The sequence below is a fragment of the Hyla sarda genome, chromosome 2 (genome assembly GCF_029499605.1).
Source record: "Hyla sarda isolate aHylSar1 chromosome 2, aHylSar1.hap1, whole genome shotgun sequence".
Lineage (NCBI taxonomy): Eukaryota > Metazoa > Chordata > Amphibia > Anura > Hylidae > Hyla > Hyla sarda.
The window spans coordinates 70,836,672-70,848,926 of NC_079190.1; the positions used below are offsets into that span (position 1 = coordinate 70,836,672).

At 46.5% G+C, this 12,255-nt stretch overlaps 1 protein-coding gene across 5 annotated transcripts in view; it reads left to right on the forward strand.

Moving 5' to 3' along the window:
* Positions 1 to 12,255, forward strand: part of DLEU7 (deleted in lymphocytic leukemia 7) — a 44,736-nt gene that overhangs the window by 22,816 nt on the left and 9,665 nt on the right. Inside the window, exons 1-2 of one of the 5 annotated variants that reach the window (XM_056562050.1) lie at positions 9,548 to 9,591; positions 9,942 to 9,998. The exons of 3 other annotated variants lie outside the window; for them this stretch is intronic. In XM_056562050.1, coding sequence (XP_056418025.1) covers positions 9,973 to 9,998 — 26 coding nt within the window. In that variant the 5' untranslated portion in view covers positions 9,548 to 9,591; positions 9,942 to 9,972. Of the gene's footprint in view, positions 1 to 9,452; positions 9,592 to 9,941; positions 9,999 to 12,255 lie in introns of those variants that run through there. One more of the 5 variants, XM_056562051.1, reaches the window with a different exon arrangement.

A 12,255-nucleotide genomic window follows, 5' to 3' on the forward strand; every position in this document is an offset into this window, starting at 1 on the left:
TACTGTGGGTGGGCAGAATGGGGGAACCGAACTTTAACCCCCCCTGCCCCCAATCTGCTATTGGTTGGTCATTTCTGACCAACCAATTGGAGGGGTGGCACCCCTGTCATCTCACTCCTATCCCTTCAGGGGGATCTTGGACAACCCAGATTCCCCTTATTTTCCGGGTCACCGGAGACCCGTATGACCCGGAATCGCCGAAAATTGTCGTTGTGAATTCACCGGTGATTTGTGGCGATCACCGACATGGGGGGGGGGGGTCTCAGGACCACCCTGGGCATTGGCATGGGATGCCTGCTGATAGATATCAGCAGTCATCCCAGTTTGTTCCCCGCCTGGACCGAAATTGCCACCGGCGTACAGGTACGCCCCTGGTCCTTAAGTACGAGGGCGTCAGGACGTACTTGTACGCCCGTGGCCCCTAAGTGGTTAAGTGTAGAGTCATGTGTAAATGGTCAAAAATAGGACCAAAACTATAATAGTAATAGGGGGAAAGACCTCCCTATAGAGTCAAAGACAGGATTGTGTGGAGGCACAGATCTGAAGAAGGGAACAAAAAATTCTGTTGCTCTTAACCCCTTAAGGACCAGGGCATTTTACACCTTAAGGACCAGAGCATTTTTTGCACATCTGACCACTGTCACTTTAAACATTAATAACTCTGGAATGCTTTTAGTTATCATTCTGATTCTGAGAAAGTTTTTTCGTGACATATTCTACTTTAACTTAGTGGTAAAATTTTATGGTAACTTGCATCCTTTCTTGGTGAAAAATCCCCAAATTTGATGAAAAAAATTAAGATTTTGCATTTTTCTAACTTTGAAGCTCTCTGCTTGTAAGGAAAAATGATATTCAAAAGAAAAAATTTTTGGTTCACATATACAATATGTCTACTTTATGTTTGCATCATAAAATTGATGAGTTTTTACTTTTGGAAGACACCAGAGGGCTTCAAAGTTCAGCAGCAATTTTTACATTTTTCGCAACATTTTCAAACTCACTATTTTTCAGGGACCAGTTCAGTTTTGAAGTTGATTTGAAGGGTTTTCATCTTAGAAATACCCCACAAATGACCCCATTATAAAAACTGCACTCCCAAAGTATTCAAAATGACATTCAGTAAGTGTTTTAACCCTTTAGGTGTTTCACAGGAATAGCAGCAAAGTGAAGGAGAAAATTCTAAATCTTCATTTTTTACACTCGCATGTTCTTGTAGACCCAATTTTTGAATTTTTACAAGGGGTAAAAGGACAAAATTTTTACTTGTATTTGTAGCCCAATTTCTCTTGAGTAAGGACATACCTCATATGTCTATGTACATTGTTCGGCGGGCGCAGTAGAGGGCTCAGAAGGGAAGGAGCGACAAATGGTTTTTGGGGGGCATGTCACCTTTAGGAAGCCCCTATGGTGCCAGAACAGCAAAAAAAAAAAAAAACACATGGCATACCATTTTGGAAACTAGACCCCTCGGGGAACATAACAAGAGGTAAAGTGAACCTTAATACCCCACAGGTGATTCACGACTTTTGCATATGTAAAAAAAATATATAAAAATTTACCTAAAATGCTTGGTTTCCCCAAAATTTTACATTTTTAAAAAGGGTAATAAAAAATACCCCCCAAAATTTGAAGCCCAATTTCTCCCGATTCAGAAAACACCCCATATGGGGTGAAAAGTGCTCTGCTGGTGCACTACAGGTCTCAGAAGAGAAGGAGTCACATTTGGCTTTTTGAAAGCAAATTTTGCTCTGGGGGGCATTGTTTTTGCTCTATGGTGCCAGAACAGCAAAAAAAAAAAAAAAACCCACATGACATACTATTTTGGAAACTAGACCCCTCGGGGAACGTAACAAGGGGTAATGTGAACATTTATACCCCACAGGTGTTTCACGACTTTTGCATATGAAAAAAAAAAAAGTAAAAATTTTACATTTTTAAAAAGGGTAATAGCAGAAAATACCCCCCAAATTTGTAAGGCAATTTCTCCCGAGTACGGCGATACCCCGTATGTGACCCAAAACTGTTGCCTTGAAATACGACAGAGCTCCAAAGTGAGAGCGCCATGCACATTTGAGGCTCCGCTTGGGGAGACCAGGACTTGGGATTGGCATTTTTCTTGGTTAAAGCCACGATAGGAGCCACAATAGTGGAAAAGTGTGGAATAAATTGTCTGTAATAATTGGCGAACCCCAAAAAACGTTGGATAGCACGGAGTCCGGAGGGGCGTGGCCAATCTAAGACGGCAGAGAGTTTATCTGGGTCCATTTGTAATCCCTGGCCAGAGACCAAGTATCCTAGGAAAGGAAGAGATTGACATTCAAACAGACATTTCTCCATTTTGGCATAAAGTTGATTGTCTCGAAGTCTCTGAAGAACCATGCGGACATGCTGGCGGTGTTCTTCTAAGTTGGCAGAAAAAATCAGAATATCGTCCAGATAAACCACAACACAGGAATATAAGAGATCACGAAAAATTTCATTAACAAAGTCTTGGAAGACGGCAGGGGCATTGCACAGGCCAAAGGGCATGACCAAATACTCAAAGTGTCCATCTCTAGTGTTAAATGCCGTTTTCCATTCGTCCCCCTCCCTGATGCGGATGAGATTATATGCACCTCTTAAGTCCAGTTTGGTAAAGATGTGGGCACCTTGTAGGCGATCAAAGAGTTCTGAGATAAGAGGTAGGGGGTAGCGGTTCTTTACCGTGATTTTATTAAGTCCGCGGTAATCAATGCAAGGACGTAGGGAGCCATCTTTTTTGGACACAAAAAAAAATCCAGCTCCGGCAGGAGAGGAGGATTTGCGGATAAACCCCTTTTTTAAATTTTCCTGGATGTATTCAGACATGGCAAGAGTCTCTGGAGCAGACAGAGGATAAATTCTGCCCCGGGGTGGAGTAGTACCCGGGAGGAGGTCAATAGGACAGTCATAAGGCCTGTGAGGAGGTAAAGTCTCAGCTTGCTTTTTGCAAAACACGTCAGCATAGTCCATATAAGCCTTAGGAAGACCGGTTACAGGGGGAACCACAGGGTCACGGCAGGGAATACTGGGAACCGGTTTAAGACAGTCCTTGGAACAAGAAGTACCCCAGCTCTTGATTTCTCCTGTGGACCAATCAAGGGTTGGGGAATGGCGTTGAAGCCACGGTAATCCAAGAAGAATTTCGGAAGTGCAGTTGGAGAGGACCAAAAACTCAATTTTTTCGTGATGAGGTCCGATGCACATTAGGAGCGGTTCCGTGCGGTAACGCACGGTACAGTCCAATCTTTCATTGTTAACACAATTGATGTAGAGGGGTCTGGCAAGACTGGTCACCGGGATGTTGAACCTGTTGATGAGAGAGGCCAAAATAAAATTTCCTGCAGATCCGGAATCCAAGAAGGCCATGGTAGAGAAGGAGAAGGTAGAGGAAGATATCCGCACAGGCACAGTAAGGCGTGGAGAAGCAGAGTTGACATCAAGAACTGTCTCACCTTTGTGCGGAGTCAGCGTACGTCTTTCCAGGCGGGGAGGACGGATAGGACAATCCTTCAGGAAGTGTTCGGTACCGGCACAGTACAGGCACAGATTCTCCATGCGGCGTCGTGTCCTCTCTTGAGGTGTCAAGCGAGACCGGTCAACTTGCATAGCCTCCACGGCGGGAGGCACAGGAACGGATTGCAGAGGACCAGAGGAGAGAGGAGCCGGGGAGAAAAAACGCCTCGTGCGAACAAAGTCCATATCCTGGCGGAGCTCCTGACGCCTTTCGGAAAAACGCATGTCAATGCGGGTGGCCAGATGAATAAGTTCATGCAGGTTAGCAGGAATTTCTCGTGCGGCCAGAACATCTTTAATGTTGCTGGATAGGCCTTTTTTAAAGGTCGCGCAGAGGGCCTCATTATTCCAGGATAATTCGGAGGCAAGAGTACGGAATTGGATGGCGTACTCGCCAACAGAAGAATTACCCTGGACCAGGTTCAGCAGGGCAGTCTCAGCAGAAGAGGCTCGGGCAGGTTCCTCAAAGACACTTCGAATCTCCGTGAAGAAGGAGTGTACAGAGGCAGTGACGGGGTCATTGCTGTCCCAGAGCGGTGTGGCCCATGACAGAGCTTTCCCAGACAGAAGGCTGACTACGAAAGCCACCTTAGACCTCTCAGTAGGAAACTGGTCCGACATCATCTCCAAGTGCAGGGAACATTGCGAAAGAAAGCCACGGCAAAACTTAGAGTCCCCATCAAATTTATCCGGCAAGGATAATCGTAGGCCGGAAGCGGCCACTCGCTGCGGAGGAGGTGCAGGAGCTGGCGGAGGAGATGATTGCTGAAGCTGTGGTAGTAGCTGCTGTAGCATCACGGTCAGTTGAGACAGCTGGTGGCCTTGTTGCGCTATCTGTTGCGACTGCTGGGCGACCACCGTGGTGAGGTCGGCGACAACTGGCAGTGGGACTTCAGCGGGATCCATGGCCGGATCTACTGTCACGATTCGGCTGGCAGGAGGTGGATCCTCTGTGCCAGAGAGGGATAGGCGTGGACCGTGCTGGTGGACCGGTTCTAAGTTGCTACTGGTATTCACCAGAGCCCGCCGCAAAGCGGGATGGTCTTGCAGCGGCGGTAGCAACCAGGTCGTATCCACCAGCAAACGGCTCAACCTCTCTGACTGCTGAAGATAGGCGTGGTACAAGGGAGTAGACAAGAGCAAGGTCGGACGTAGCAGAAGGTCGGGGCAGGCAGCAAGGATCGTAGTCAGGGGCAACGGCAGGAGGTCTGGAACACAGGCTAGGAACACACAGGGAAACGCTTTCACTGGCACAATGGCAACAAGATCCGGCGAGGGAGTGCAGGGGAAGTGAGGTATAAATAGGGAGTGCACAGGTGAACACACTAATTAAGCCAACTGCGCCAATCAGTGGCGCAGTGGCCCTTTAAATTGCAGAGACCCGGCGCGCGCCCTAAGGAGCGGGGCCGCGCGCGCCGGGACAAGACCGACGGAGAGCGAGTCAGGTACGGGAGCCGGGATGCGCATCGCGAGCGGGCGCCTCCCGCATCGCGAATCGCATCCCGGCTGAGAGAGGTATCGCAGCGCACCCGGTCAGCAGGTCTGACCGGGGCGCTGCAATTGCGAGGATGTTGCGAGCGCTCCGGGGAGGAGCGGGGACCCGGAGCGCTCGGCGTAACAACTGGGGTCAGACAGAAAGGAAATTCAAAAAGAAAAGAACTTCCTCTGGAACATACAGCAGCTGATAAGTACAGGAAGGGTTAAGATTTTTAAATAGAAGTAATCTACAAATCTGTTTAACTTTCTGGCACCAATTGATTTATTTTTATTTTTTTCTGTGTAGGACCCTTTTAATAAAATCCTGATCCAGAGTGCTCTGGACCTCAGACTGGGCTGATGGTTCACCTTCCAAAATGACACTCGAGCAGTGCTTCTCAAGCGCGGTCCTCAGGACCACCCAACAGGTCATGTTTTCAGGATTTCCTTAGTCTTTCACAGGTGATGTAATTATGGTCAGTGCATCAGGCATCACCACAAATATATCACCTGTGAAAGACTAATGGAATCCTGAAAACATGACCTGTTGGGTGGTCCTGAGGACCGCGCTTGAGGAACACCTGAGAATAGCTGTTCACTAGCTGTCCCGTACCTGACAGAGTAGAATATGAGTTGATTTCTAGCACTTTGTCATTGCATTCTTCTGTGTATGATAATGTACATTCAGGACAGCACTGCATACAAAGGCAACAGTGGCTGGCAGGACACCTAAGGCTAGGCAGAGGCTTATTCCATTTTCCTCTTAAAATAAACACAATTATAAATATTAGCATGTGTATAGCTAGTTTTATGTAAATGATGGCCATCAAAGGGTCTTCCAGCCACTGTGACAAATTAGCCCGGGGGCAGGCAATAGCAGCAAAACTTAACAAAACGTACCCTCTACTACTGGACTGCTGTTGGAGCCCCCCCATTGACACCCGTGTGCACTCAGCATGGGACATTGCTGTCACTCACTAGCCTCAGTAGTCACGTAAAGTGCAGATCACTGCTGGACTGATAGCAAGAGGAGGAATAGTTTTTTTTCTTCCATTGCCCACCCTAAACTCATTTGTCACAGTGGCCAGGAAACCCCTATTTATATGCACAACCATTCATTGTCACCTCCTTTTGTTAACAGGACAAAAGGAAGGAGCCTGAAGGGGGAGGAAACACCCTGATGATCCTATTGTGGACAGCTAGTTTGAATGATTAACATAGCCCAGAATTTACATTTTTAAACTATAGATGTCTCCCCCTACACTGAGCAAAAGCATTCTTACGATTGGCTGTATCTGAACCATGCACATGTTTTTGACGAATGTTCTAGAAAAATAGAATGTTTTGGCAGATAAGAACCATTTGGCCCATCTAGTCTGCCCAATAATCTGAATCCTATGAATATTCCCCGGCCCTATCTTATATGGAGGATAGCCTTATGCCTATCCTTTATGAAGGATAGCCTTATGCTTATCCCATGCATGTTTAAAATCCTTCACTGTATTTGCAGCGACCACTTCTGCAGGAAGACTATTCCATGTATCCACTACTCTCTCAGTAAAGTAATACTTCCTCATGCTAGTTTTAAACCTTTGCCCCTCTAATATAAAACTATGTCTTCTTGTGGTAGTTTTGCTTATTTTAAATACACTCTCCTCCTTTACCGTATTGATTCCCTTTATGTATTTAAAAAGCTTCTAGTCCTTAACCCCTTAAGGACCAAGCCCATTTTCACCTTAAAGAGTACCTCTCGTCAAAAGATTTTTTGATATTTTATAGTTTAATATATATAGATTATTTTTGTAATAGGATTCTATTTTTTTTTTTTTTTAAATATTCCTTTCATGTGTTTTTTATTTTTGAACTTTTGGCCACTAGGGGTCTCCCTAGAAGTCCCTGTTTCAGTGATTTCGGACTCATGCCGGGCTGGCGGCTGAGTCCGAAATCGCATACCAAGTGCAACTCCCTGCCTGTCAATCAGACAGACGGGAGCAAACGCTATGCGCGTATCCCTGCAGGGCGCACTCCTGACTCTGCCAGCCAGCGGCGTCTTCAGGCTCCGCCCGCTGACAAGGAGAGCCGGGGCATGCTGGCCGAGAGTCAGTGCTCCCCTAGGGGGAAGCATCAGTTATAATAATGGAATCAAGGTCTTGAAAAATTATTTCATTAGAAATATCTCTCTCTCTCTCTTTCTCTCTCATTTTCATGTATTGAGTCTGCATGCTATGCGCGCTTATTTTCATGTATTGAGTCTGCATGCTATGCGCACTTATTTTCATGTATTGAGTCTGCATGCTATGCGCACTTATTTTCATGTATTGAGTCTGCATGCTATGCACGCTTATTTTCATGTATTGAGTCTGCATGCTATGCGTGCTTATTTTCATGCATTGAGACAACTATATGTCTGGCCCCTACAGCGCTTCTATAATCATATGCCTCCGCAGCTCTATGCGCCCGAGGCATAAGATTATAGAAGCGCTGTAGGGGCCAGACATATGGATATATGTCTGACCCCTGCAGCGCATCTATATACAGATGCTGCCACAGCGCTATGGATGACAAGTATTCTTTCCGCAGCGCATCGGGCCGGCCGGCTTCCAGGCCAGATGCGCTGCTGTTAGAATACTTTTCATTCACAGAGCTTCCGGGGGCTTATGATAGCGCTGCGGGGGGGGGGGGGGATATATATATATACACGTGCTGCGGGGGAGCATATGATTGCGATGCAGGGGACAATATCTATATAAATGCAATGCGGGGAGCAATACTTATATAGCGCAGCAGGGGGCAAGATATATACAAGCGCTGTGGGGGCCAGACATATATCCCCCCCCACCCAGTGATTCTATATATCTTTCCCCACCGCAGCGCTTCTATTTGAAAACCCCGCCGGGAGCCCTGAATGGCTCCTGAGTACCGGCCATTCAGGGCTCCCGATGAGGAATTTAAAAATGAGAATAAAAGTACACTGTACATCACTGGGGAGTGGAGTATACCGCCCGCTTCCCTGCTTAATAACTTCTGATCCGATTGGGTCTCAGAAGTGAGACCATGTGCGATCAATCCCTCAGCTCCTGTACTACTACCCTCAACATGGAACAGACCCTGTTCCACAATGGGGGTAGGATTCACTCAGTTTTGAGTAATTTCCTGACAGCTCAGTGATTCTACATGGTAATTGTGTACCAAAGAGAATCACAGATCTGGTGCTATTTGGTATTTTTCATACTTTGCTAATTTGGGGGCCCGTTCAGTATATGTAATACAACTAAAGGGCTTATCCAGCCTTTTAAGAATGATAAAGTATTTTCAAGACAGGAAAACAATATCAGATAGATTGGGTCCTCACTCCCGGTAAACCCAACGATCAGTTGTTTGAAGGGGCTGCAATGCTCGTGTGAGCCTGCAGTATACCGTATATACTTGAGTATAAGCCGAGTTTTTCAGGACGATTTTTCGTGCTGAAAACACCCCCCTCGGCTTATACTTATACTCTCCGCCTGTCAATCCCTTCATCAGTGGTCTTCAACCTGCGGACCTCCAGATGTTGCAAAACTACAACTCCCAGCATGCCCGGACAGCCATCGGCTGTCCGGGCATGCTGGGTGTTGTGGTTTTGAAACCTCTGGAGGTCCGCAGGTTAAAGACCACTGCGGCCTTCGTCATCATCCAGCCGATGGCTGTCCGGGCATGCTGGGAGTTGTAGTTTTGCAACATCTGGAGGTCCGCAGGTTGAAGACCACTGATGAAGGGATTGACAGGCGGTGATGATGAAGAGGGGGGGGGTATGATGACGGGGGTCTGGATGATTACATGGGGGGACGATGTATTTCCCACGCTAGGCTTATAGTCGAGTCAATAACTTTTCCTGGGTTTTTGGGGTAAAATTAGTTTGTTGAAACCATCGTATGTTGAGGGATCCATGCAATGTAAAGTATAGGACAGTGGTCTACAACCTGCGGACCTCCAGATGTTGCAAAACTACAACACCCAGCATGTCCGGACAGCCGTTGACTGTCCGTGCATGCCGGGTGTTGTAGTTTTGCAACATCTGGAGGTCCGCAGGTTGTAGACCACTGTTAGACGAAGTTGTACTCACCTGTCCCCGCCGCTCCGGACCGTCACCGCTCGTCACCGCTGCCCGGGATGTTGCCGTCCATCGCTGTCGCTGTGTCCCCGAGGTGTCCCGACGCTCCGGCAAGGCTTCTGCTTCCTCGGCATCCGCGCTCTCCGTCGCCGCCATCACGTCGCTACGCATGCCGCTCCTATTGGATGACGGAACGGCGTGCGCAGCAACGTGATGACGTCGATGGAGAGCGCCGGCCATGCAGAGGATCCCGAAGAGGACGCGCCGGAGCCCCGAGGACAGGTTGAGTGACCATCTCCGGACCACACGGGGCGCTGCCGGATAGCCGTTTATGCGATGGCCCCGACATACAAAAGCATCGTATGTTGATGCTGCCTCTGAGAGGCCATCGCATGTTGAAATTATCGTATGTCGGGGCCATCGTAGGTCGAGGGGTCACTGTATATGGTTCCTTTTCTGTGTCATCACAGCAATGGACAGAATAATTGAATGTGAGTATATATATATATATATATATATATATATATATAGTCAGCCACATACATTGAAACATTCGTAATGCATTGTGTCAGTAATTTTACATAGGTCAGTAAACTAAGTAAGCCTGGCAGTACAAACAACGTGTTATGAAATTCTGACTTGTCTAATTGGTATTGCCCTGTTCACCTCCCTTCACATTTTAGTGATGAATCTTTTGGAGCACGCGTTCAACCCATTGCTTTACTCCCCTAACCAGTTGTGTTAGCTGCATTTATTTACACTACACCTTTATGATAATACAGAATATAATTATTCGGGCTGAGTAACAGCCGTACGCTAATCCTTTGTCATACTCCTGAAGAGAGAGACCGGAGAACAAGACTGGTATTCTTATGTGGATCTTCAGCCTCCAACTATGGTAAGAAACGGTAAGAGAATTTACTACAAATCCCTACAATTTAATGGTTGAAGGGGTATTCCACAGGATAGGGAATACTTATATGATTGCAGGGGGTCTGATCGCTGTGATCGAGAAAATGGGGCTACATAGGGCAATGGGTTTGCACGCACTCTATTCTCAATGGAGCCGCCGAGGAGAGCGAAGTACTGTGCTCGGCCATTTCCAGCCGTTGGCTGTCCGGGCATGCTGGGAGTTGTAGTTTTGCAACAGCTGGAGACACCCTGGTTGGGAAACAATGGTTTATGTAGAGGACAGGAGCTTCTTCAGGGTCCTATACAGTACACACAGTGTCCCAAATGGAGCCGCCCTTACTTGGTGTCCAAAGGAGCAGCTAACCCTGGCACAGGTAAAGAGTAGTACAGAACATGTAATACCTCCCTGTACTGTAGGGGGCGCTACCAGACATCAGTCAGTGCATACACTTCAGTAATACAGGTGATTTACCGGTAAAATGCCCATCCTGATTGGTCAGTTCCTCCAGTTGTGACACATTTCACAGATCTGGACTGTCTGTAGCATTGTATGTTGAGTCTGGTTTCAAGTTACAATGGTCCCAGAAAATACCATTGTATGTTGAAACTATTGTGTGTTGAGACCATTGTAAGTTGAGGAATCACTGTACTAGGTGCATGTACCAACCCGTCTATTGAGCGGGGAAAGTTGGGTCCCCATTCTAACGATTGCAGAGAATTCTAGTAGTCAGACACCCTGTGTTAAGACACTTATCCCACCTGTGGATATGGGGGTAGGTTTCTATAACTAGTATACCCCTTTAAGGCCCTGTTCACACTGAACTACAGCTTTCTGTACCTCCAACAAAAGGCTGAGACGTTTGACCTGTATAGGCATAATTCACAAATAGCCTCCCATTGTGAAAACAAATAATGTATTTTGTGGTAGTTATACTTTTTATTTATTGAATCCTTAAGTGTAGAATAGAATAGCCAACATTAATTATTAATGACTAATTACGAAAATGATCATGATGTGAACAAAGCCTTACAAATATTTCATATCTATACTCAGGGATCTCTGTATGTAGTCAGTCTTGTTACATGACAGTAGTCCCCTGGTATAAGTCATAGAAAGTATTTGTATTAAAACCCGTGGTAACGTACAATACGAAAGTATGTGTATAAATCCCCTGGTAAATGTCCTAATATATATATATATATAAATGTGTGTATTTATATACCCAATAAGGTAGAAGCGGCACTCCAATATTGATAGAATCAAAGTTGTGGTTTATTCACACATCTGTGCAAAACAGCGACGTTTCGGCTTAACAATAAAGCCCTTATCAAGCATATATATATATATATATATATATATATGAACTGGCTCCAGAAAGTTATACAGATTTGTAATTTACTTCTATTAACTCCTTGGAGACGGAGGGCGTATCCATACGCCCTCCGCATTTCCGATCGGACCGGGATGACTGCTGATATCTATCAACAGGCATCCCGTGGCAATGCCTAGGGGCGTCCCCCGCCCCTCCCCCATGTCAGCGATTGCGGCAAATCGTTGGTCAATTCAGACCAGCGATTTGCCCGCGATCCAGCTAATCGGGTCACTGGTGACCCGATCTCCCGGAAAATAAGCATGATCGGAGCTGTCAGAGACAGCTCCGACCATCTCAAAGCATAGGAGCGAGGTGGCAGTGTTGCCACCCCCTCCTATCCCCTGCCATTGGTCGGTCAGGCTGACCACCAATGGCAGGAGTTTTTTGCTGTTCTGGCACCATAGGGACTTCCTAAATGTGACATGCCCTCCAAAAACCATTTCAGCAAAATTCACTCTCCAAAATCGACTGTCGCTCCTTCCCTTCTGTGCCCTCTACTGCGCCCACTGAACACTTGACATACACATATGAGGTATTTCCTTATTCGAAAGAAATTGGGTTCCAAATTTTGGGGGGCTTTTTCTCCTATTACCAATAGCTGGCCATACAAGTGTTGGCCAAATCCACCAATTTTGGAAGGACCAGCTGACCATTTAATATATATGGGGGGCTTCCAACTGTCCCCCAACAGCATAAGTTTTTGGGAGAGCTAAGGATCAGACATGTTAGAATTCAACTACTCAATCCTTTTGTTTTCTAAGAGATAAGCTGCAGTGGCTTTCTTCTCTTTCACTATTGAAAACACATACTTAGCCAAGCCCAGCTTGCATGTGGATAGGTCAGTGTTTCCCAACCAGGGTGCCTCCAGCT